This window comes from Alligator mississippiensis, chromosome 2, assembly GCF_030867095.1.
Source record: "Alligator mississippiensis isolate rAllMis1 chromosome 2, rAllMis1, whole genome shotgun sequence".
NCBI classification, from domain to species: domain Eukaryota; kingdom Metazoa; phylum Chordata; order Crocodylia; family Alligatoridae; genus Alligator; species Alligator mississippiensis.
In genome coordinates, this window is record NC_081825.1 from 228,365,889 (window position 1) to 228,392,344 (window position 26,456).

Genomic DNA, 26,456 nt, shown 5'->3' on the forward strand with positions numbered 1-26,456 from the left:
TTCCAAAATGATACCTTTTATTAGACCAACTGGAAGTTGGCAAGAAAACTGTTCTTTTCTGCAAGCTTTTGGGATCAAAATCCCTTCGTCAGGCTCTGGGAAAAGTGTAGATGGTACAAGATGGTAAACAGTCCCCATAGGTAGGAAATAAACTTCATTTTTGCACAGAGGGAGCTGAAGATGGAAGGCTGTGCCTCTGGGTCCGTGAGAGTGTGATAGGTAAGGCACTTTCAGGGCTGCCTCTGCACTATGGAATCATGCGACCTCCTGGCTCATGATCTGCCTGCTCCCTTCTGAACTCTTTCCGTGGGTGTTAATGACCCTCTCTTCTTTTTAGCTCCTATTTCACAGCCCTGCAAATTGGTTTTCATAGGATTGTAGAGATGCTGGAAGAGACCTCCAAAGATCATCTGGTCCAACCCCCCTGCCCAAGGATCATCCCTTTCCAGCCCATCCCACACAAATCCATAATCTACTCTTCATAAGACTACCGTCACCCCTGACACAGACCCCTAACACCTTAACCTGCAGCAGGTAAAGCAAGGAGACCACCACAGCAGAAGTCCCGTTTCTATGAGAAGTTAACATGCTTGAGATCCTGGGTAGAGGGTCACACCTTCACTAGGGGAAGGCAAAAAAGCCCAGTCTGTACCATTCTGACCAGGGGTTAAAATTCCTTCCTCCCCCGAAGACGGGATGGGTCTGACCCCGAGCCGAGGGGCCTCCGGCTTCGGTCCCAGTAGGAGCATTGACATACGCCTTGGAGATTTGATTGAACCGATACTTGTTTTCTTTTCGGTCTTCCCGTGGGCCCCTTGCCTCTGAGCGAAGCTCCTAGTCCAGCAGGTCCCAAACTCGGGCAGACTGGCCGCCACCTGAAACCAACCACCAGCACACTTTCCAGTTCCACCTTGAGAACCACCAGCAAATTCTTGTCATATACAGTAATGATAATAAATGTGGCTCCCTACCACTGACAGGGGGTCTGCGCCCCAGTGGTGGGAGGCGAACCACTGACTGGGAACCGCTGTCATCTAGTTGGTTTTCAACTGGAGAAAGATGAGGCACTGCCCCAGGGGCGCCCCTTCCAGCCTAGATCCTCCCCTGGGCACTTTTCTTCTGTCCGACTCCCCGCCTCGCGGCCCTCAGCGGCGCAACCGTCGCGCGGAGGGAGCCGCTGGCCCAGCCTGAGGCGCGCAACGGGCGCCCCACCCCTCAACCGCGGGTCCCAAGAAGAGAGCGGCCCAGTCCCGCGCGCTGCCCCCTGTTGCGCGCCCGGCCGAGGGGCTGGGCCAGCTTCACCCCGCCCCCCGCACCGTCACTCGCCCCGCCCCCTGTCCCCGGGGCCTCCGCGGCATCCACGCGGAGCCACCGAGAGCCGGGCCCGCCCGCGCGAAGATGGCGGCAGCGGCGGCGCGGGCGCTGAGCTGCGCGGGGCTGGTGCTGGCGGCCGCCGCGCTGGCCCTGCTGGCCGTGGCTATCGGCACCGACGCCTGGTACGAGACAGACGCGCGGCGGCACCGCGAGCGCTGTCGGGGCTTCGGCCACAAGCGCCGCGACCCGCCCGGCTCCATGGCGGCGCCCGGGCCCCCCCTGCCGCTGCGCGCCCGCCCCCCGCGGGCCCTGCTGCCCGCCCCGGCCCCCGCCGCCTCCGCCTCCGCCTCCGCCGCCGCCGCACTGGACTCGCAATGCGGCCGCCTCTTCAACTCCACCGTGTCCGGCCTGTGGCGGCGCTGCCACCGCGCGGGCTACGAGCCCGACAGCGAGGAGCTCATCCGCAAAGGTGCGGCCGGGGCTGCGTCCCGCCGGCGGGGCGAGGGGGGCGGCGGGGCGGGGCGGTGTCCTGGGCCCCGCGCCTGGCAGGCGCCGCCCGGAGCAGAGCCGCCCTCTCCCATGCCCAGCTCCTCCTAGAAACGCCGGGACCGGACCTGCTCTCCCACTCCATCTGCCCGGATCAATTTTCTGCTTTTGCCTGACGGTTTCCCTGCTGCCGGCTTCACGGCGCTGAAGGCAGCTCGTTCCTGCCGTGTTGCTGTTGCCCCGCGTGGTGCGAACAGTTCACTTGTCCGCCTCTACCCCTCCCGAGACTCCGGGGGAGGGGGGGGAGCAGAAGGGCCGCGTTGTATTTCCCCCCTTCCTTGGGACTTTGCCACGAGCCCATTTCAGGCAGGCAGAAAGATTCAGGTCTGACATGCCACAGGGACAGTGCCGGGGTGGGGGCTGGTCTAGGCTTCAGTCCTTTACAAGACAGGCATGTTGCTGTGTGAAGTTATTCATACCCCTGTCAGTAGAATGGGGTCTCTATATCTGTCTCTCTCCTCATCCATTCCTCTTGCTTCCTTTACAGCCCTACCCTTTCTCTCTGTACCCTGTTTCTCTGGGCCTATTGCAGTTAACCATCTCCTTCATGTTGCGGGGCAGGCATGTCTGTTACGGCATGTTGTGTGTTGGGAAGGGTGCTCAGTACCTGGCCCATGGGCCTTCCCAAGGGTCTGGACATTAGGTGCTGGGGAGGACTGGCAGCCTTGATTGCTACTCCCTTGTTAACAAATTTTCAGACTCATGTGGAGCCCAGCAGGCCGGATCCAGGCATGTAGGGTATCCAGCGACTGCACCTGAGTGGGATCTGGGCTGCACACTGACCCTGTGCCACTTGTCTGACCCGTCAAGCAGGAAGGCTGGGTGCTATTGGTATAAGGCAGGCTTGTCCAACATACAGCCCGCAGGCCACTGTGCCCTCCAAGCTGTTTTCTGAGGCCCGAGGTACTGCGATGGGAAACAAAAGTAAACACCATACTTTCGTTTCAGGGGGGTGATGTGATACTGCTTTCTGTGAGGTCTTTGAATATGGCTCGCTGGCCCACTGGGTGATTAAAAAATTCATGATCCAGCCCCACATTCAAAAAGGTTGGACACCCCTGGTATAAGGGATTCTGGATAGATACAGTTGCTTCAGGGAAAACCTGCCTCAAGTTGCTATTGTGTATTTTTTGTCAGTCCTCCTCCATGATTTGCAATCCGGTTCCTAATCTGAGACAGATCCCAAATCATCAAGGATCTCCTAATGGATTAATGAAAATGGAAATTGTAGAGGCCTCCAGTGACAGGATACATTGCCTGCTAAAAGTTTAGTGATGACCTTGGATAGCAGAGGCCTTCAGAAGTGGGGAAGCCTAGTGCTGAAACACCAGGCCTTTCTTGAGGTCTTTGTTACTTAGTGGAGTTCCGCCTTTATCTCTAACATTAAATTTGGTTTCTAGTCATGAATTATCTACCCATTATTAATAGAATTTCTATGATTTGTATGCTTTAAGGGCTGGAAGGGACCTTGAGAGATCACTGAGAGCCCAACCCCCCAGCTCTGGGCAGGAATACTGCTGAGATCAAATGATCCCAGCAAGGTGTCTTTCCAGCTTCCTTTTGAAGACTTCCAAGGTTGGGGACTGCACCTCCTCCTTGGGAAGTCCCTTCCAGATTCTGGTCACCCTTACCATAAAGAAGTTCTTCCTTGAGTCCAACCTGAAACCATCCTCTAACAGTTTGTGGTCATTGCTCCTGATTATAGAAGGACGTGCTGGTGATTTGAATGTAATAACCACATATCTGTGTAGTTTTATAGAAACTCTGAAGTATCTTGACCTTGCCAGGTGATGATTTGCAGAATATACAATTTGAAACAATTTATGAGTAATATTAAGTGGGAGGAAATATTTAGGCATCAGAGGGGAATGGCAATTGGGCATTGTTTAAAAGTGCAAAGTCCCAGTCATGGTTAAGAGGAAAGGTGAAAGAAGCAATAAAATAAACACAAAACAAGTGGAAATAGTAATAGCAATGAATGCAGAACAGCAGTCAGGAAAAAGAAATAACTGACTGAGCAGGGAAACTGAAGTGTTCAGTGCAAAAAAAAAAATGGGGACAGTAGGATTAAAGGCAATAAAGAGGAATTATTTCTGTTTCTTTTCCTTTTTAAGTAAAGCAACAAATAACATCCTAGCAATGCTGTAGGTCCAGTGCTGGACAAGGAGAGTAAAAGATCAATCACAATGCATAAAAAGAAATTAATTAGTTGGTATTCTATATTTGGAAAATAGTAGGACTTGTAATCGGATCTAAAAATGATACTGAAATGCAAACTATTCCATCAGTTATCTGGGACAGTATTAAACAGCAATTGCTGAGGATACACATTTTAAAATCTTCAGGGCCAGGTAACTTGCACCCAAAAGTATTAAAGAATTGGCCAAGGAGCACTCCAGGTCATTGATGTTGATGTTTAGTCCATGTGGAACTGATTAGCAGGGATCCTGGTTTTCTTTTCTTTGATTAAAAAAAAATCACAAATTCTCTGATAAAATTCCCCAAATCTGTGATTGAAATGAAAGGCCCTCCACAGCCCCTGCTCCCTCAGCCCTACCAGAGGGACCCAGGTGTGCAGCCCCTTGCCTCCAGCAGGAGGCAGCAGCTGCTGCAGTGGATCTGAGCCCAGCTCCTCATACTGCTGCCTGCCTGCTGCGGGCTCAGGTGCAGGGGAGAGGGGTGGTCCAGTATCCTACTGCTGCATGCACTCTGGGGGGACCCATGCCCCCAAGACATGTGCATGGGTCTCATGCTCCCATCCTGCTGCTCTCCCCAGGGGCTTCCACAGCCCAGCAGGTGCAACCCGGCCCTGCAAGCTCTGTGCTGCCCTGGCAATGTGTCCCCTGCATGCGGGACTACAGTGAGGGGCACAGTCCTGTGACACTTCTGCTTGTGCCACGCACGCAGGGGATGCATCACCAGGCTGTGTGGAGCTTCCAGCAAGCAGCTTTCCTGCGCAGCCCTGCTGTGCCCTACAACACTAGGTCGTACCTGCAGGGCTGCAGAGGCCCTGGAGGAGGGCAGCAGGGCAGGTGTCTGAGCCTGCAGTGGGCAGCCTGTGCCCACCCTTGCTCTGCACACAGATCTGGGGGGCGCAGGTGGGGAGCTGCTCCCCGAGCTAGCCGTCTGTGGCCCCATCCCACTTGCTGCTGGGGCCCTGCAGTTGTGCATTGCAATCCCGGATCCCAAGCCCCATGCACTGTTCTGCTGGGCAGCAGCCCCAGCCCTGCCCAACTCCCTCCCTCCCTATAGGGGCCTCAATTCCCCCCTCCCCCCGCACCTTCCTGTGGAAGGCCTGGCAGCCATGTGTATATGGCTTCTGTTCCCCCCAGCTGGAAAATCCCTGGTTTTCTCTGGTAAAATAAGAAATCTGCATTTTACTCCAGTAAGGGGAGGGAATCTGTGTTTTATTCTGTTTTCTTGTGGGAAATGGAAAGCCCAGATCCGTACTGATTAGGAAAAATAAAAGCCTACACAAAATTAATTTAACTTATGTTTAATAAGATAAACAATGGTTAACTAATGGTGTGCAAAAAATTATTGTAACTGTCCCCTAATGAGGGGTGATTCTGGTGCAGTCCTGCTGAGATCTCTTCATGGCCCAATGTTGTTCAATACTTTTATGTGCTGTTGGAAAAATATTATAGAAAATATGGCTGGTAACATTTACAGATGATACAACAGTTGATGAAGTGGCAAATGACTGGGACACATCAGTTAGATTGACACGGGTCACTTTAGTAAGGTGGGTTTGCCTGATAAACATACATTTTAATGTAGTCAAATTCAAGGGCCTACATGGAGGAAGAATGTAGGTCACAGACTGGAAGAGTGTGTCCAGTTCTGGTGTAAACACTTTAAAAAGGATATTGATAAATTGGCTAGGGTTCAGAAAATAGCTACAAGAATAGTGGTAGGTCTGGCAGACATGCTTTCTAGAGAGATTAAAGAAGCTCAGTCTACTTATCCAGGAGGCAATTAGGTGAACTTTTCAGTCTGTGTATACCTGTATGAGGAATAGATTTGTGGTGGTAGGCAGCTCTTTAATGTATGACTAGAAAAGACATAAGTAGAACAAATAAAAGTTGAAGCTAGACAACTTCAGACTAGAAATCTGGCACAGTTTTATAACAGAGGGTAACTAACCCCTGGAGCAGTTTATCTAGGGATGTGTGGAATTCTTAAGCACTTGCAGTCTTTCAGAAAGATTCGGGTCTTGACTTAAAGACGTAGCTCAGGCCAGAAATATGAGACTTAATGCAAAAGTTGCTGATGAAGTTCTTTTGCCATGCACTAAGCAAGAAGTGAAACTAGATTATCCTAATTATTCCTTCTGGGCATAATATTCATGATCTTTAAATTCGGACCTTTTCATGCAACAACAGCACTTGATTTCTCTTCCCCTAGTCAAAGAGGCAGGACTGGCAGCACTACCTAACCTAATAGGATTTCCTATTATTTCCCTGTTTTCAGAATACTTTACCAAGTATTAACCTTTTTGGCTGAAATTTTTCACGCCAGTTTTCTGCTTTAAGACAGATATTTCTGGAAAAGTTCGTCCAGCATGATTCATCTGCATCTGAAGACAAAGCTAAGAAAACTATGCCTTGATTTTATTTGTGCATATGTGTATTGACTATAGCTCTGTTCATGTCTTGCACATGCAAGTCAAAGCAGCTTAAGTTGCAGCATCTATTAGAATAGGACATGCAACCTGCAGCAACTCATGCCTCCAGTGAAAGCTATGAAAAAGGGGGAGCTGTCTTAATTCCCTTTGGTTCCTGCTTCCCACCTGTGGCTCAAGCTGGAACTCCCTGCACTCTTAGTAGTTTTCTCCTAAAGTGTTCTTAGTGAATCTTTCATAAAAGTAGAATAGTTAATCACTCTTTATCCCAGGCTGGACATGCCATTCATATCTTACCAAACCCTGACATAGGCAACAGTCTCTGGGTTTTGAATATTGCCATTTGTGTGAGTTTGCTGTACTTGCAAATAGTCCTCATGTTAGACTGGACCTCTTGCATCACTTGTTCTGCACCTCTAGTCCTGTAGAAGAAGTGCCATTTCAGTACATGTAGACAGAATGCAGACTCAAGCCCCATAGGTAGAGCATGAGTCAACTTTGCCTATAAATGTTTTGTTTGCTGTGATCTATGAGTGTGCTAGGTCTTTCTACCTTGTCTTAAGAACCTCAGCACTCAGACTACCGCAAATGGTCTGTAAAACTATCTCAGTGAGCAGGATAGAGCCAGCTCCATTTCAGTATGTCAGGAAATGGAACTTTTGGTAGGTTTGTGTCCAGAAAGGCATTACTGTAAAGGCTTCTTGCTGTCAGGCAACTAAAGCATACTTGTGGACCATCTAAATCAGTGTTTGTCAACCCATGGGTCACAACTCAAACTCGGGTCGCAAGAATGTATGAAAGGGTCACGAGCAAACTATAAAAAATGGATCAACAAATTTAAATGGATTCTTCTTTAAAGCCTGCTAGGGGCTGCTTAGGGCTGCGGGGAGCAGGAGAGCTATCAGGCAGGGGGTGCCACGTGCACGTGTACGCACACTCACGTGCATGTGACAGCCAGGCAGTGTAGAGAGCAGCTCCCACAAGTCTATGAGGTGAGGGGTAGGGCTGTGCAAAGCTTCAGTCCCTGATTCGATTCAACAGAGATTCGATCCGATTCAGTGGCTGAATCTCTAAATCCAAATCAAATCAGAGGACCCTTTAATGTCTCTGAATCGCATTGGAACCCTCCAAATCGATTTGGACAGATTTGGAGATTTGGACATAGAGACAGCTTTAAATGTGTTTTTCTACATACCTCTAGGTAGCAGGGGCTTGTGATCGCTGCAATGCTGGGGCACATGGAGTGTCCCACAGAAGCATGGGGGGCTCCCCAGCGCGCTCGGCAGCAGACCTGGAAGCGGACCAGAAGCACTTCTGGTCCACTTCCGGGTTTGCCACCGATCATGTGGGGCCCCCGCGCCACACTCCTGTGGGATGCTCCATGCACCCCAGCATTACAGCGTTCACAAGCCGCGCTGCTACCTCAAGGTATGTAGAAAAAACTTTTAAAGCTGTGTCTATGTCCAAATTGCTGATTCTCCAAATCAGCATCGAATCTTGAGATTCGGATTCAGCCGAATTGAATTGGGGACAGTGATTAGAATCAACAACGAATCGCTGTCCCCGATTTGGGCTGAATCGAATAGGGCCCGCTTTGCACACCCCTAGTGAGGGAGCGGGGCATAGATGACGTGTCAGGAAAGCAGGGGGCAGGGAGGCTGCCACAGGTGACACAACACCCAACCTCACCTTTCTGGGGTAGAGCTGTGGCTTGAGGGGAGCGGTGAATGGGCTGTGGTGGCAGGGTAGATCCATGGCCCAGTGCATGAGTGGCTAGTGATGGGAGAAGGTGAGGGCAGCACAGTGCTGCTGCGCGCCCCCCCCCCCCCCCCCCGTTACTCCTCACACTGCTCGCGGCATGGCTGGCGTGGGGTTACAGGTGGTGGCGGTAGCAATGAGTCTTGCAGCCCTGTTGCACCCTCCCATGCTGAGTTCCACCCACTGGCCACGGAGGCAGCCTCTGCCTGTGCCAGTCCAACCAGGCAGCAGCCTCCTCCCTGCTATGGCTGCACAAATCTGGGGGGCATGTGCCCTCCATGACTCGCACCCACCCTGTGCCCCACACACCCATCCCCTGCCCCACACAGTGTGGGGCTGGAGCCAGAAGGGTGTGGGGGCATCATATTGGGAGTGCAGGGATGGGGGCTGTAGGTTGGAAGTGAGGGGCAACAGCAGGGCCAAGGAGCTATTTTCTATTTAAACTATTTACTGGCTCAGGGCTGGCCATCAATATTTACAAATGGGGTCCTGGTACAAAAAAGGTTGAGAACAACTGATTTAAATCAGAGGTTCTTAATCAGAGGTTCTTAATGAACCAGGGGCACTCCCTGAAGAATGAGATTGTGAAGTTAATTTTTCAGAGGTGGGAATTTTCCTTTGTAGTCCTGTTTGCAGCAAAACAGAAGAGCAAATGCTGTCCTGTGCAAGAGTAGGTCACAGTCCAAACTTTTAATGCATGTTTCTGTTGCTTTGGGGGTCAGATCTCTGCATTTCCATCACTTGTCCCTTTCAAAGATATTACTGAACACAAAGTAAGACTGTGTCAAGATTGTTGTGAAAGCTGCAGGCTGGCTAATAGTTTTGGTCTTCTAACCTTCAGAAGCTATGTTATTATCTCTGACCTTACCTTTGGTCTCGAGGTCTGCACCACAATCCTCCCAGCCCATATCCTACAGAGTAGCTGCTGTGTGGTTGAAATCACTGGAAAAGTTTTGAAAGTCACCTAAAGAGGAATGGATGTGTGCACATGGCACTTGTACCATAACTCTTGTTTTTTAAGATATTGTGTGTGCATTTTCTTCCACAACACTCTACCTCCCCTGCACTCAGGAGTATACTGTTAGTTGGTTTCCAATGCCAAGGAGCTGGCAGGGAGTTGGGGTGACACCACTGCTTCATACACTTAGCTAGAGGCATGAGGATCTGCAGGACTATTGCATCATCCCAAGGTGGCTGGAGAGTCAGGTGAATGCACACACTCGAAGTGCAATACATATGTGCACAGCCTACCTCAGTGCACAGCTGGAGTGTGGATAGGGAGCCATCTTGCTGCTGTTTTGTTTTTTTTTAATTAAAAACAAGACCCTCTTCTGGTGTCCTTTTCCTTGGCAAGCTCTTGCATTCAGGCTTTGGAGCACAGACTTTGTACTGTATTTAGCAAAGGGGAGTTGAGGATGTAGAGTGCCTTTGCTGTCCCCATGAAAGTCTGTGCATGAGCACCTCATCAGTGTTTGAAATATTGCCCATTAGTACACGTGTAGTAGAAGCCTGCTAGTTTAACAGCTAAACCCCTTGGATTCCCTCCTCTGTGAACATGCTCAAGCCTCTCTAAGCTCCCACCATCTAACCAGATTGTGTGTAGCATCTCTGCAGAGTGACTGACCATGTGCCACTTGCAGCTAGTGTTGAATCTGGCCTGTCCCTGTAATGGCTACTCCAAGATGGACTGGGTGCCAGAAATGAGAACAAAAAGTTTGTGGGTCCTGTGCCATCTAGTCTAGCACACCCAGCAAGGTGCATAGATGTTGTACCTAAGCCAGCATGGAGGAGGAAACCATGAGATTCAAGTGCAGAGAAGACAAAGTCTGACCTAAGGCATCACAGTGGAGTAAATTGGGACAAAGAGCCTTTGAGCCTGAGACTGGTCCTGCAGGCAGGCAGGGAATGGAGATGGGGCCTGGCTGTGGAAGGAGACTGGCTCTAGAAGCTGGTGAGGGAGTTAAGATCAGATGAGGAGCCTGGGAGCCATTAGTGTGGGGGGACAGATCCGATAAGGAGATGCTGGGGGCAAAAAGACTGAGATAAAAACAAAATTGGACAAAAATGCTGAGATAAGGACACTGACATTGGTTAAGAAGCCCAAGAGGGATACTAGAATGAGGAACCAGTGTGCAGGCACCTGGAGGATGAGGGATAGAAAGACATTGTGGAAGAAAACTGATGGTTGGGAAAGGAAATGGGGGCAAGCTGGGGGTTGGTGTTGGGGGTACGAGAATGGCTAGTGAGGAAAAGAGATAGTAATAGGGAGAAAATGGTGAAGTAGAGACAGGACTGTAAGGGGGATGGGACAGAAGGGGCCAAGGGTAGAGGGAGTGGGCAGAAGTCTGTGCCCACTACAAAACATTGCCCTTCAGAGCCTGGCAGAGAACCCAATATCTTTGAATTTCATTGTCCACTTCGATCAGTAAATATAAAATATCTGTGACCTCCACTGTGGATGGGCTAAGTAGTGGGAATAGCTCCTTATGCTTTATCAGTTACTCTGTTAGTGTGTGCACACATGAAAGCTTGGAGCCCTTTCAGAAGGGGAACCAAAAGGGCAGCAGCTAGTACATTCAAATTGTTACATGCAGATGAGCTGAGGACAACTCAAATGCAGCAAATCTGCTTCAATTTTAACCCTACTTCATCCAGGGTTAAAGTCAGAGGTGGGTTTATGCATTTGAATCCTTCTCAGATTGTTCACATGTAAGGATTAGAGCCACCAGGTACTGCCCTTTGAAAGTTCACCTTTTGAAAGGGCTGTAAAGCCTCTGTGTTTCCATACCTTTAGATTATGGGGCACAGATGTGTGTGGTATGTCTAATACCACTGGTTGAAGGGGTGGGGCTGGTCAGGTGATGGAATTTCAGGAGTTCTCAATACACTTTTTCTTTTTTAATTTAGGAAATCACATCAGAAAATACATAGTTGTAGGGTCAGGCTCTCTGAAGCTAGACATACTGGGATCAAATTTTCCTGTATGTCCTTAATTCTGCCCCTTGTGCATGTGCATTAAGATACAGTTTTTAATTTTATAATCACATACAGTCACCCCCCCATCCCTGACTCATTCACTTCACTGAAAAGATATTACTAAAGTAATTAGCAGCTATTCTGTTCTTTTCTTCTCCTTGTTTACTGGATGAGCTACTATCTTTTGCTACACAGTATTCACATGTTGCCCTGAAGGCAGAATGAATTTAATCATAATTTATCCAACTGCTCATGTGACCATTTCCCAAACAGTAATGAATTTATTTTTCACAAATCAGCTGTGAGGTGAGGGGATGTTATCCCCATTTGAAGGTTTGAGAACTGGGAAATAGAGAGTTTAAAGTCAAAGGTATTGACTAATTTGGGGTACTTAGTTTGCAACATGAAGGACATGATTTTTCATAGTACTTTTTGTATAACCCTTCAACCCCTGCTGAGTTCAGCTGCAACTTTGCGTGCATGGCACTTCTGCAGATTAGACCTCAGAGTTTCATATCAGACTCCATAAAATGGGGAACACAATTAGTAGCTAGTGAAAAGTTTGCTTTTAGAGAATTACCAAGTGTTACATGGGTATTCTGTGCCAGAGTTGGAGGCAGATTCCAAATTCTCCAGGTCAGCATTTAACTGTCTTAGCTGTAAGACCATTCTCTTCCTCCTTTTCCAATCCCCTACTTTGTCCATTGTGCAGTTTCCAACTTCCATAATAAGGCAAGGGTCGGTGCTCAATCCTGATTCATCCCTTAAAATCCATCCTGTTTCACTGAATGAGGTATGGGTCCTGTAGGGAAAATAGCATGTCAACATTTATTAAAGGCTGCTATCACAATGCTTAAACATGAGGGGTTAGACTTAAAAAGATACTGGCACCATTAATTCTGTCACTTCCTAAATTTTGAGTGCTTAATTTTGCAACCTTAAAGTTATTTCTAAACACAGTTTTGTATATAATACAGGACTAGAATATACTTCAAACTTTAAAAGAGAAAATAACCTTGCAAACATTTGGAAACCTGCAACATCGTGGATTTATAGTCTGTAATCATAGATTCATAGATTATAGAGTTGGAAGGCACCCAATGGATCATTGTGTCCGACCCTCTGCCCCTGGCAGGAAAGAGGACTGAGGTCAGATGACCCCAGCCAGGTGATTGTCAGTCCTCCTCTTGAAGACCTCCATGTTAGGTGATAGTACCACCTCTCTTGGAAGCCCATTCCAGACTCTGGCCACTTTTACTGTAAAAAAATTTCTTCCTAATGTCTAACTTAAATCTACTCTCCACTAGTTTGCACCCATTGTTCCTAGTTACTCCCTGGGGCGCTCTGGTAAACAGTGCATCACCAATTCCCTGCTGTCCGCCCCGATAAACTTATAGGCAGCTACAAGGTCACCCCTCATCCTTCAAGAGGAGGTTAGATGAGTATCTAGCTGGGGTCATCTAGACCCAGCACTCTTTCCTGCTTATGCAGGGGATCGGACTCGATGATCTATTGAGGTCCCTTCCGACCCTAACAGCTATGAATCTTTTGTAAAGGCTGAAGAGATCCAGATCTCTCCACCTCCCCTTGTAGGGTCCTTCACAGAGGTCATTAATTGTGCGAGTGGCCCTCCTCTGAACCCTCTTCAGATTCTCCATGTCCCTCTTGAAGTGCGGTGCCCAAAACCGGACACAGTACTCCAACTGTGGCCTGACCAATGCCGCATAGAGGGGGAGCATCACCTCCCTCGATCTGTTGGTCATGCATCTGCTAATACACGACAAGGTGTGGTTGGCTTTGTTGATGGCCTCGTTACACTGCCAGCTCGTTCATCTTGGAGTCAACTATGACTCCAAGATCTCTCTCAGCCTCTGAGCTGCTGAGGAGGTCATCCCCCAACCTGTAGGTGTGCTGGGGATTCCTCCTTCCTAGGTGGAGTACCTTGCATTTATCTTTGTAGAATTGCATCCTATTTCGTTCTGCCCATTGATCTAACCTGTCCAGGTCAGCCTGTATCTGCTCCCTGCCCTCCGGTGTATTAACTTTGCCCCATAACTTGGTATCATCTGTGAACTTGGAGGGGATGCTTTCCACACTCTTGTCCAAATTGCTGATGAAGATATTAAACCAGTCCAAGGATCAAGCCCTGCAGGACCCCACTGCCCACCTCCTTCCAGGCCGAGAACGACCTGTTCACCACCACTCTGGGTGCAGTCCCTAAGCCAGTTAGCCACCCACCTGACTGTGTAGGCATCCACTCCACGGCCCATTAGCTTCCCTATAAGAATAGGATGCAAAACTGTGTCAAAGGCCTTCCTAAAATCCAAATAGATGACATCGGCCTCAGCTTCTGTGTCAAGGCAGTGTGTGACCTGGCCATAAAAGGCTATAAGGTTTGTCAGGCAGGATCTACCTGTGATGAACCCATGCTGGTTTCCTTTCAGCATCGTTTCCCCTGCTGGGCCTTCACAAATGCGCTCTTTGATGATTTTTTCCAGCATTTTCCCAGGGATAGAGGTAAGACTAACTGGCCTAAAGTTACCTGGCTCATCCCTTCTCCCTTTCTTAAAAATGGGCACCATGTTGGCCTTTTTCCAGTCCTCAGGGACCTGGCCGGAGCACCATGAGTGCTCAAACAGCCGTGCCAGCTGCTCAGCAATGACACTGGCCAATTCCTTCAGCACCTGTGGATGGAGGTCATCCGGGCCAGCTGACTTGTAGCCATCCAGCCCTTCCAAGTGCTCTTTAACTAAGTCAGCACTAACCTTTGGCAATCTGGTGCCTTTTGGACATCTGTCTGTGTTCAAGGTGGGGGAATTGTCTTGCTCAGTATTTAGGAATACTGAAGCAAAGTACTCATTGAAGAGCTCTGCCTTTTTCTCTGCATCAACCACCAAATGACTTGATTTGTCCTGCAGGGGCCCTATGTTACTCTGTGCTTTTCTTTTGCTCGCTATGTATCTGTAGAAGGACTTTTTATTGTCCTTAATTGTAGAAGCCAGCCTAAGCTCCAGTCCTGCTTTGGCCTGCCTAACTGACTCCCTGCAATAGCGTGCCAGGGTGGTGTATGCCTCCTTGGTGGCTGCTCCCTGCTTCCACTGCCTATAAATCTTTCTTTGCCCTCAGTCTTTCCTGGAGCTCCCTGTTCAGCCAAGGGGGCTTTTTTATCCCCTTAGCCCCTTTCTTGTGTAAGGGGATAGACTCCTTTTGTGCTCCAAGGATCACTCCCTTGAGAAACTTCCAACCCTCTTGGACCCCCATTAGCTCGATGGTCTTGAGTTCTGCCACCTCACTAACTAGGTTTCTAAGTTTACTAAAGTTGGCCCTTCTGAAGTCTAACACTTTAGCATCACTGGATATTTTTCTCACCCTTCACTGGATAGTGAACTTTACCAAGTGATGCTCACTATCTCCCAGGTTGCTGTGCACTCACAGGTTCCCCACGAGATCATCCCCTCTTGCTAAGACCAGGTCTAGCAAGGCGCTACCCCTGGTGAGACTAGATACCACCTGGATTAGGTGGAGGTCCTGCACACAGTGTAAGAACCTCCATGAGTGGCTTGTTTTGGCTGCCTGTTCCTCCCAGCAGATGTCCAGGTAATTTAGGTCCCCCATGACCACTGCCTCCCTCGCCTGTATGGCATCTGAGAACTGCTTGGAGAATACCTCGTCTAGCTCGTCATCCTGGTGAGGAGGTCTGTAGTAGACCCCCACTACCAAGTCCTTTTCCCCTGGCCCCCCCTGGATCCTGACCCACAATGCCTCCGTATTTCCCTCCACTCCTGCCTTGATGATGGAAGATGTGTACTGCTCCTTAACATAGAGAGCTACACCCCTGCCTTTTCTCCCCACTGTCTCATCTATACAACCTGTACCCCTCAATGCCTTACCGCCCAGTCGTGCGTAGAATCCCACCATGTTTCCGTTAAGCCGACTAGGTCATACTGTGTGCTAGCAAGTGGGAGTGTGATTTCCTCCTGCTTGTTCCCCATACTCCTGGCATTTGTGTAAAGACAATTTAGCCCCCCAGTGGGTGTTCTTGGCGTCCCTTTGCCTTGATGGCATGTGTTCCCCTAAGTGCTTACCTGGTTAGGTCTGGTGCCTTGTTTGTGGCTTTCCAACCCTGGGTTCTCATCGACCACCAGTTCCCCGTTCCCTGTCAAACCTAGTTTAAAGCTCTTCGGAGGAGATCAGCCAACCTGCGGGAGAACAGATGCTTACCTCTAGGAGAGAGATGAAGATCGTCCAATCCTAGGAAGCCTTCTCTCTGGAACTGCTGGTCGTAGTTGTAGAATCCAAAGCCCTCCTGAAGACACCATCTCTGGAGCCACTGGTCAACTTCCCTGTTGCAGGCATCCTGGCACCTTTGGCTGCTGCCAACTGGAAGGATGGAGGAGAATACCACCTGTGCCCCTTACTTGCTGAGCCCGACCCCCCAGCTCATGGAAGTCCTTCTTGATGCAGTCAGGACTACTCCCAGCCGCAGTTTTTAAATCTTTTTAAACTAGTAGATTAATATGAGGAGCTGGTGTCTTCTTGCTTTCACACGGATCTAATCTATTGCATTACAGAGCAAGTATTCTATCAGTGACATTTTAGCCAAGGATTCCGTGGCTCAGATCCTTTGGGACACAAGAGTGTGAGTTGTTTTATAGATCATTCAACCTTCTTATTTATATACTAAGAGATTAACTGAATCCTTTTTCTTATGTATGTTTTATAGGTTACTATAAGGAATTACTAATATATACGTTTATCTAGAAATCTAGATATAGATATCTATATCTGTATATAGCTAGATAGCTAGCTAGATAGGCTTTACCTTCGCAAATCTTTCTGAACTGAATACAGGAGGTAAATCTTAAAGTCTTGTTTGGGACCTCTTGCAATATCTAGATACTAATGTGACACTGGCTTTTATAAGAGGTGATCGTTATAGGGTGTTGTTTTTGTATAGAACTACTCACAGTGTGTCTGGGTTTTAGCTTTCTTTTAGATCTGTGTAAAATGTTTTAAAGACATGTACAGCAGGCTGTAGGTGTAACCCCACTTGGCAGTGTGGAAATTTGGTTGTTGAAAATGGTGGGATTTGTACAGTGCCCTGCAGATGGTTCAAAAGGACACTGACCTTCTCCCACCTCCATTGCTCTCACACTTAAGAAAAGCTTTACCTGGTAAAATGCAGTTGTTCTTCTGTCACTTGTGCTAGGGCCCTACCATGGGATTGTGTAAGCATCTGGAAGAGAACAATTCAGAATCTTCCTCATTATGGGTGTGTGCACAGTGATGTACAGATTAAATTCTGAATTATATCAGGGCAGCTTTTAACATGTAGGAAACTCCATTCTGTACTTTCCTCTCTTATGGTTGTGAAGTGAAACCTTCCCAAAGCTTCTCATCACAGCCTTGTGGGAGGTGACGATCATTCAGGAAGGAAATTACCCTTCCTATTATACAGGCAGTAGGGCTGGGGTTCATGCCCTGTTCTCCATTTACTAGTGAATTTTGTCTAATTCCAAGCAGTGGGGCTGATGCTTCTTTTCTTTAGCTCAGGCCATAGGGTAGTCACTATTTGAGCATCAGCAAGTTCTTTTTGTCATTCATCTTAATTTTTCCTGTTTCATTTCTGTCCAGTGTCCCTGAATTTCATACCCCACGTATGTCAGTAAACAATTTCTCTTCCTCCTTGAAATGGTTGCTTATTATTATGGCCTCACCCTGTTTGGGTCAGCACCCTGCTCCCTCTTCATCATCACCTGTTCATACCAAGACACTCCCTTCCTTCCCTGTTAGCACACAGTGCACCCACCCACAGACTATGAGAACCACATGTCTGTTTTTGATTATCCTAGCTGTCAATTCAAGGACTGGTTGAATGAATGGGTTCACTTTGTAGTAAAACTCTTTGTGTGTCCAGTGTCCTGGGCTGGCAGATTCCACAATAAAAAAGGGCAGTTTGGGCTTAGCATTGGAATTGCATTTGGACATTGATATTTCTGATTCTTTTAGGAGTTATCCAGCGCTGTACAGCTGTCAAGTACCACTATACCTCCTCCTCCCTCCCCCGCAACTTACCCATCAACATCACCAACACCATCCGGCAGGACGAATGGCATGCACTCCGTAAGTGATCCAAACTCTTAACAAGTCGTGCACCACTCCTAAACCAGGTACCAATGTATTCAGAGCCTTTAATCTCTTGGTTGTTGCCAAGCTAGGGCCTTGGCTCAGAGGCTAGAGGTTGGCATCTAGAACCAAATGCATCTTGGGTGTAGAGGCTGGAAGACAAGTTGTCTGTAGTAAAGCCTAGAGAAGAGTTGGAAAGGTTAGTCTAGGGGTAGTATAGGTGGTTTTGGGAGTAGTTCTGATGTGATGGAGGCATTGGTGCGATTTCATGGGTAGCACTCTGGGCTACCCATGCTTAGTGCTCTGGACTCTGCATTGCTTACTCAGTGTTAAAGGATTAAGTAATGTTCCTTAGGTTATGGATAGAAATGTGTGTTCGTTTACATTTGCACAGTACCTGTCATTCCCTCCTTGTGCTCAACCTTTGCAGCTCCTCACCTCTTGCAGCCTGCCCTCCCAGAAAGCATCCCAACCTGGCTCTTTCACCCTACTTGCCCCTTGTGCTACCGCTCTACTCCAAACTTCTCCCAGCTGTCTTCCACTTGCAATCCACTTGAAAATGCCTCAACCCACCTCCCCCTATATGTGCTTCCCTTATGTATCCTCCACTGCCCCTTATGTATCTTTCCTTTGTAGAGTTCCCTCCTTTTACGTCCTCCAGACAAAAATTATGAAACAATTTAACTGCCCCTGGTGGTTTCCAGCCTGATATCACTTCTCTGCATAAGAAGTCACAAACTTCTGTGTCTGGTGTGAACGTATTATGGCAAAGGTCACACTGTAATCTCCCATGTCCGCATGTTTGAGGAGGTGCTGCACACTTGCTTTCACAAAGGATATTGGCTGGAGAGCAGTACAGGAACATGAGCAAAAGTGTGACAGTCCTGTGGGTGTAGGGGTCCATTGTATTGGATTCCCACTCTGGCCTAGATTTTCAAAAGCAATTATGGCCAGATTCTCTTCCCCTTGTTATGTAAGTGGAGGTAGGCACTTAAGTGTAATTCTGTTCCTCTTTGCTTGAGTCCCTGAAAAACTGCTAACCTAAAAGCTGGTGCTTACTGCTTTTTGTGACTCGGTCTTAACAGTCGTAAGGGTAAAATGACAGTGTGAGACAAGTTGTTAGATGCATTAATGGATTTTCGGGACTTGAACAGGTGGAATAGAATTGCATTTAGGTGCATAAATCCACTTAGGCATGGATAAATATGCATAAACCTAATATGTGGCTAGAATCTGGCCCTTAGTATGTTGTGGTGCTGTATATTTTGGTGTCCAAGTTGAGACATGTCTCAAGAGGACTGTTTCTCAGAAAGTGCTGAGTGGCTGTCCTTTGGACTTAAAGACCCTTTAAAAAGTAGTGTACAGATCAGGCTTCCAAAATCACTGGCTGTTTTTAAGCCCAGATATAATTGTCCCTTGTGGTGAGGGGAATGCTGAGACTCAGCATTATTCAGAGCCCCATGGGACATATAAATGTCCCTCTCTTCCTTGTCATGTAAGCTCAGTCGGGAAGAAACTATGGGAGGGGGTGGGGAGGAGGAGGGGGGATGTAGGCAAAAATGGTCATCAGAGAATCATGGACAGCAATTTCTTCAGGTTTTACTTTGGATGTTCTCTCTCCCTGCCTGATTGGCTCTTTGATCCAACCCCGTTCTGCGCTTGTGCACTCTCTCTCTCTCTCTCTCTCTCTCAGCCTACCTGTTCTATATGTTTTCTTCCCTTCCCTTCACTATCCTCTTCTTTTTCAGTTAATCCCCTCCCCAAAGGAAAAGCCCACCCAGCACCAGCACTGCACCAAAGAAACAAACCAACCAAAAAATTATGCCATAAATGTAACTATTGTAAACAACAGCAGTGTTTGCTCTGCTAGTCTGATGTACCCCTGCCATGCCACAGCCTTCTGTCCTATTTGCCTCTTGCCATGCACAGAAATTCTCTCCATTTGCTGTGCCCAGCACAAGGAGGCCCTCATCAGGAAGCTCTCAGCATAACTTACACAGATCACTTTTAGAGGGAGAATACCAATGTCAGGCACAGAAGACCTAACACTCTAGGGATGCTTTCAGTTCTTCCCTGTCTGTTCTCTTTCCTTCTCAATATCCTATCTTGGGTGGCTTCTTCCTTTCTCCCCTCTTGCTCCTCTCTTCTCTTTCTTTCTCTCCTCAGATCTGCGGAGGATGACAGCTGGTTTCATTGGCATGGCAGTCTCTATCATTCTGTTTGGATGGATCATTGGTGTGCTAGGCTGCTGTAAACAGCACGAGCTCATGCAGTATGTGGCAGGGCTGCTCTTCCTCATGGGAGGTGAGAGGTTTTCTCTTCTTCACTCTATACATTAAGTAACAGAGCATTTCCCAGGCATGTAAAGGTCAAACCAGCCCCCTTGGCAGACAGCACAAAATGGTATATTAGGGTAACAATTAATGTAACACAGATGTTGAAGTGTTAGGTCCATGTTGACAGGAACTGAGTCAGGGTGGTTCCATGGATCTGAGCATGGAGCTCACTGCAGCCTCACATGCACAGAATTGAATCTGTTTAAGTAGCTGTCTTCCTATAGGGCTGCTCTCTGCTGCCTGGTGAGGTAGCATAAAGGGCAGGGTGAATGCAACTCTTGTAATTCCTCTGGCAGTGAGGTGGAAGCTGTTGAGTATACAACCTGCTACTCTTTTCAGAGACCTTAAGCCAGTCCTTTCAACCAGTTTGGTGAAGAAGTGTGTCTTGATGCTGTTTCTCTGTAGGAAATGATATCTACACCCTGCCTTGTCCAGCCCTCTGTAGAGCAGGGGGAGGCACTTTGTGCCAACTGGTGCTGCTTGTGGCAGAGTCCCAGCCCTGCTTATCCAGCGGTAGACTACCTCAGTCCATACTAAGTGTCTTGGCTTGGGCAGGAAAACCAGGACCTCAGAAATGGGACACAACTAACATAGCCTAAGCATTACTGTAAAACTGATGGAGCTCCTGGGGAAGAGACGGGGCACTGTTCCAGGGCAAGGGCTCCAAAACAACAGGGGAGAAGAGGACCAGTGCCAGTACATGTGCTGGAGTCAAGCAGAAATCTTATCTCTGCTACAAGACATCCATACCGATCACTGAGGTGTTCCTCATAGCAGTGTGGGGCTGGCACACCACCATTCAGTGAACATTGAGGAGACATCCTTCCTCCCCATCATGCAATTAGCTCTTCTTACTAGCACTGAATAGAAATTCCTTGCCTCAGCTAGCAGACCCTCCTCTCTGCCTCCAGGAGAGTCATAGTAAGGTCCTCTCTGTTTAGAATGCCACCTCCACAGGCATGGAAATGCTGTTGGGCCTGCCAACCCTGGCTTGGGCAATCGCAGCATTATATGCCGTATTGCCCTCAGTGGGATCATTCTGCCACTCCTGCATCTGAAAAGGAGGAGGAGAGAATGCCACCTAACAGCTAGATCATCTGTATGAAAACCGCAGGTGGCCCATGGTGCAGGAGACCAGGGAAGCAGTGACATCTGCCTCATCCTCCCTCCACTCTCCAAGGAATCCTGCTTATCCACAGAAGTAGCAGTAATGCAGCTTGGTGTTACGTGATCTGTAGAGACTCTGAATAGGGAGGGGCTTGTGTGGGCCTGCCTGGAAATGGAAGAGCCTCAGCCCCATTTCTAAAGTATCAGTGACTTTCTGGGTAAAACAGACCCAGACCTGCTGCCCAGATCCTAAATAGCTCTGCCCCATATGTCCAGAGCTGTTCCTTGTTTTCCTTCTTTTTCCAAGCTGTTCCTTGTCCTTCATAAAAACTGGAGGGTGCTGAATATGTCAAGCAGGAGAGGGAGTGCAAGATGCATCTTGTATCACAGGAAAGGTGTGTTGGGGGTGGACATGCACTGATTAGCCCAAATTAGGTTGCAGTAGAGGAGAAGGCTCAGTGGTAGGGTCCAGGCTTGTCATGCAGCACTGGAGAGAGGCCTTTCAACACACCAAGGGAAAAGGAAGTAGCCGTGTGGGGTGTAGAGCAAAAGGGAAGCCTGCTGTTGTTCTGTTTACTTGCTTCGGTTCTGTGGGGTGTTTTGATCTGAGCATCTCACTTTTACAGCATAACAGTGGTAATTTGAGCAGTACTCAGTGAGCAGGTATGGGGGTGGATCAGGGTATGAAAGTGCCTGGGCTTTTGGATTCCACCAGAATGATGGGGCTGGGATTAGAGACTCTGTGTGTTTACATGGGTCCAGTGGCAGATGCTTTAGGATAGGTGAGCAAAGATCACCTCAGCCTTGACTCTAGTGTTATTGTAACCTGAAAATGGAGCTTGCTATAAGAGGTGCTATACAATATTTTAAGGAGTTGGGTGCAGTGACTTGTCCCCACAGCTACCTGAAAGGAGACATAACTTAGACTTTGAGCACAGCTTTATGCAACACCTGAACTTCCTGTGTTGTCCCATTGCACTGCCAACCAGACCAGTTCCTTATTAGTTCATGAGTGCAGATGAGCTTGCAGCTTCAAGGCATAAGACTTCCTTTACCCTTTTTATGAAGCAGTAGCAGAGTCTGTAGGTAAGGGTGAGGCTGTGTTCTGGTTTAAAATTAAATTTTACATTCTTCAGATCCCCACAGTGGCTCAGTCAGGCTGGACACAGTTAATGTAGGTCTGGACTCTGGTCAAGCTTGAAGGCAGTGAAAATTTGGAGTCATTTGAACAAAAGCTTCTGAGATGTCAGCCTTGAAAATGAGCTGTTTCCAAGGTTACAGAAGTCTGCTATGAAGGACCACACGTATGCCAGACAGCAGCTTGTCGACTTTCTTCCCTGCAAGGCAGTCAGGGTTTATTTTAGAGCGTACCAGATAGTTGAATGAGTCTAAGATGCCAGCCTCCAGCAAATTCAGCCTTAAAAATGTGACACAGTAAGAATCCTTTACTTCCTGCCAAAAAAAAATGCCTAGGAAGTACCCTTCCCCCTGCTTTCTTATAGAGGCCTCAAAAAATTGACCTGAGCCAAAAGAAAAACAGAGTGGTGCTTTCTCTTGTGACAGGCTTGCAAGAGAAGGTAAAAAAGAATTCTTCTAAGTAGGAGAGAGCTGGAGGGGGTGGGGTGAGGCCAGATCTGAAGGACAAGAAGTGGATGCATACTGGGCTGGAAGTTACACTGCTTGGCCTTGGTGCTTGATGCAGAAGGGAGGAAAGGAGCTGCAAGTAGTTGAGCCCAAGGTAAGCAACTACCCCAGGAGACCTGAAGTACAAACTATTCACCACTTCCAAGTCAATCGGATGCCAGTTCCCAAACAGCAGGGCTTGGGTTGTCTCATGCAGGAAGTGCTACTTTGACTCCTGGCCCTCCAGTGCTAGAACTTGGCTATTCAAACTCTCAGGGAGATGTGGCCACACCAGTAAATGACTGCAGCCTTTCATTGTTGTGCTATATATACAGTGCAGGTGAGAGCAAGGGACTCTCAGTAGTGGCTTCTACACCATCACCAAGCTAGGTAAGGATGATTTCAACTTTTCTCTGGGAATCAGCACTGAAAGTGTGTTCTGGAGACTCAGTGCACTGGATTCTTAAGGAGGTTAAATCTACAGGAGCATTATTAGTGTGTTGCTGCCTCGGGTGTAGGTTGTAGCCGTGTTGGCCTAAAGACATAGGCAGACAAGGTTCTTTGGGTAAATTCTGTATCTTTTATTAGAGCAACTCAAATGATTCTCTGGCTTCTGGCTGCTTTACCACTCTACCCAGGAAGAGCAGAGACCATCTGCAGATGCTTCCTCAGCCTGATTAAAGGTATTTGTACCCAAAAGTTTTTTTTTTCTCAAATATTTTAAGTTGGTCTAATAAAAGGTATTGGATTTACCCAAAGAACCTTGTCTGCTTGCTGCCTCATGGAATTCTCAGCCCCCTGGCAGGCACCCAGGCTCCTCAGCCCACATCCAGGGCTGTCCTTGGGGGGTGCAGATTGGAGTGACTGTCCCAGGCCATGCACTTTGGGGGGCCCCGCGGAGCGGTGACTCCGCACAGCCACCGGCTTCATGTCCGGCTGCTTAGACCCCTGACAAATCTGCCGCTCAGCATCATCCCTCCCCCGCTCCAGCTTGAGTTGGGACGGTGATGTCTCTGCAGTCAGGCTTCAAAGTCATGAACCTGCCCATTGCTCAGAGTTAAGTGCCTAAGCCAAGGCAGCCTTTTTTCACCGGGGGAAAAAAAAGTTGCTATACCTTATGAACAAACTGTGTAGTGATCAGAGCACCAGGGTACTGAGCTGCAAGTCCCTCCTGCCTGTTTTGGAGAAGGGACTTGAATCTTTGAGTGTCCTAACCCCAAGGGCTATAGGATATCCTGCAGTGGGTCTTCCATGGTTTCCTGTTGAAGCTGTTCCACCTTGTGTAGAGTCCTTACATTTTGCAGCAGACTGGCAGTGACTGACTGTAAAGGGAATATCCCCAAGGATTTTGGTATCGGGCATTAGCCATTTTGTGCATATGGAGCTCTAGGAGCTGCCTGGATTTTACCAGCCCCAATCAGACAGCTACACTGTTATAGCTACAGGTGAATGGGGGTTCTGAGGACCATAGTAACACCCAGTTGTTGGATTTAGCACTTGAACACAGATACTTTTCAGCACCATGGCTGAACTCTAGCGGGAATTAAGCATCTAAATAACTTGAGATTTCTGAGCCTTCATGATCCGAGAACAAATGGCACATTCACTTTAGTGGTAGAAGCCACAAACATCAGAAATCAAAACCATAACAAAGGGAGTGGAAGAGCTAAGAAACCTTTGTGGGCAAAATGACTTGAAGCCACTCTCAACTAGCTGTGTTTTGCCTACTCAAGTCATGTAGGTACATGAAATTGGAAAGGCAGCAAAAAACTGAATTTAACAGGTGGTAATGTCACGGCTTGGTAAGTAGACAGTCCACTGGGTTAGACTGGAGCAGGACTCAGCTGTTCACACTGTGGATGGCTTTCCTGGAAAGAATGAGTCACAGCTCTAAGACTGGACACTGCACAGATTAGAGGAAGAGGAGAAATCATTTAACATAAGTAGACACATCACTTTACTCTTTCTTTTCTCCTGCAGGTACATGCTGTATCATCTCACTCTGCACTTGCGTGGCTGGGATCAATTTTGAATTGTCTCGCTATCCTCGCTTTGTATATGGGCTGCCAGAGGACATCAGCCATGGCTACGGCTGGTCCATGTTCTGTGCCTGGGGTGGCCTAGGACTTACTCTTCTGGCTGGATTCTTCTGCACATTAGCTCCATCGCTCACCCCTTCTCATGCATCTGTACAGAAACCCAGACAGGAAAATGGGGCTGTGTGACCACAGGAGATGAGAAAAGAGATTCTCAGAAGCACAGCCTAGGCAAAGCTGGGGGTTAACACCAGTGTGGAGATGATGGTGGTGAAACAGCTCTGGAACAAAAGAAGCACAAAGCCTTGGCATAGGCTTGCCTTGTGGTTCTACTACATAACTCCTGTGTTGGACACTGGTGCTACAAAGAACCCAGGTTGTAAATTCTTGTTGAATTGCTCCTTGGTGTTGTAAGGGGAACAGTTTTGCTTTTATACATGAGGGATTAATCCCAAGGGTTTTCCAAGTCCTGTCTGCACCCCCTTTGTCCTGTTTGTGTTCAGTTGTAAGGGATGTTGTCCCTTGGTGCATTGCTCCAGGTCTGTGTAACACTGACCAAATCTGTGGACAGCTAGGACAAAATATGTGGCTGACCTGTCTGCAGCTGAACATCCTTGGCTCAGGTCTTCACTTCCCCAAGAAACTTTGCAGTCTAGGCAGAATAAATAATCCATCCTGCACTGATTCAGCTACAGCAGAAAATTATACTGTGCCACTTTCAAGGCTGTTTCTAAGAGGAGCCTGCTATCGAAGATGCAGCAAAAATTGGTCTTCATCTGCCCAGAGTAGAATTCAAATAATTTCTTTAGCCAAATGTGTATGCCCCAAACTGTGCAAGCAGTAGGTAAGCTATATATGAATGTACAGAGCTCACTTCAGGGGGTACAAAAAGACACTAAGAGTAAGCTGTGCCCATCACTGTCACTCACCGTGAAAATATTCCCCATAAGGTAGAGCTCTAGCTGTGTTACAAAAACAAAGTCAGTGACTGACAGGTTTGAGCTGCTGGGATCAGGTTCATTTACTTGAGTGACTCCTGTTCATGAGGAAAGAGCTTCCTTCCCTGCAGAAAGAAATGGAGTGGGTGGCTGTTCCTGTCTGAGCTCTGAAGGAGGTACAGTTCAGCCATAATGGTGAAAGTAAAGAAACCTGATGCACTAGAGGATTTGTGAAGCTTGGCTTATTCATCCCATTCATCCTCCTCTCTACACAGTAATGTCTAATACACAGCCCCTTTTGCTCCTATGTGTTCTGCTGCAACCAGCAAGAACAGAGTAAGCTCCTTCTCGGAACAGGCAGGTGAGGTAAGCAGTTTGTAACCCGCATGAGTCTTAGGGCTAACTTAGACATGTTAGCCAAGGTTCTGGAGGGTACAGTTTTCTTCCAGCTATTTGTTTCCCTTACATCCCCTCCCACTTCTCTCCCAGTTCCCAAAAGCTGCACAGATACAGACTGGCCAGTATTTGATGGGGATTTTTGCATTGTAGTTCTGATACAATTCAGTGGCATGTAAGATGTTCAGTGCTAAAGTCAATGTATTTATGAAAAGTATCATTTTTCAATGGAAGTTGTGATTCTCAACTGGCATTAAAGTACTGAAAGGTTTGTTTACTGGACTAGGCTATGAGCACTGACCCTTTAATTACTACAGTGATTTCTGCCACTGCCTCTTCCAGAAGTGATCACCATTCCCTCAGCCATACACAACATTCACTAGAGGGAGCACTTGCGTGTCATCTACTATGCACTACTCTTCCCTTGTAGCCACCTTTCTGCCTCTCCCTTGCAAAATGAGCAGAGCTTCCTACTCAAAGGCTGCTGAGAACCATCTGAAATCAAATCGTGTCATCTTAGCTACAATATATTGCATTGGCCACACAGGTGAAAGGGGGCAGATCTGCTGGGGACCTTGCTGCCTTTGCCCTGCAGCACTGAGATTGTTTCAACAAATATCATTCTCCATTACTTACTCTCCACAAGATACTGACAGCAGGATTGAATCCTGTCCCA

General features: G+C 47.9%; 1 protein-coding gene and 1 long non-coding RNA gene across 2 annotated transcripts; one reads left to right on the top strand and one right to left on the bottom strand.

Annotated features, from left to right (window-relative positions):
• On the bottom strand, nt 1–1,313 carry LOC132248762 (uncharacterized). Its single transcript, XR_009460134.1, has 2 exons — nt 972–1,313; nt 1–875 (listed from the first exon to the last, which is right to left on the bottom strand). It is a non-coding gene; the product is annotated as an uncharacterized LOC132248762 (long non-coding RNA).
• Nucleotides 1,314–1,327: 14 nt separating this feature from the next.
• Nucleotides 1,328–26,062, top strand: LOC102558267 (transmembrane protein 178B). Its single transcript, XM_019476976.2, has 4 exons — nt 1,328–1,783; nt 17,228–17,341; nt 19,511–19,648; nt 24,391–26,062. The coding sequence occupies exons 1-4, from the start codon at nt 1,399–1,401 to the stop codon at nt 24,633–24,635; spliced, it is 882 nt and encodes a 293-aa protein (XP_019332521.2). The 5' UTR covers nt 1,328–1,398; the 3' UTR covers nt 24,636–26,062.
• The last annotated feature ends 394 nt before the right edge of the window (nt 26,063–26,456 follow it).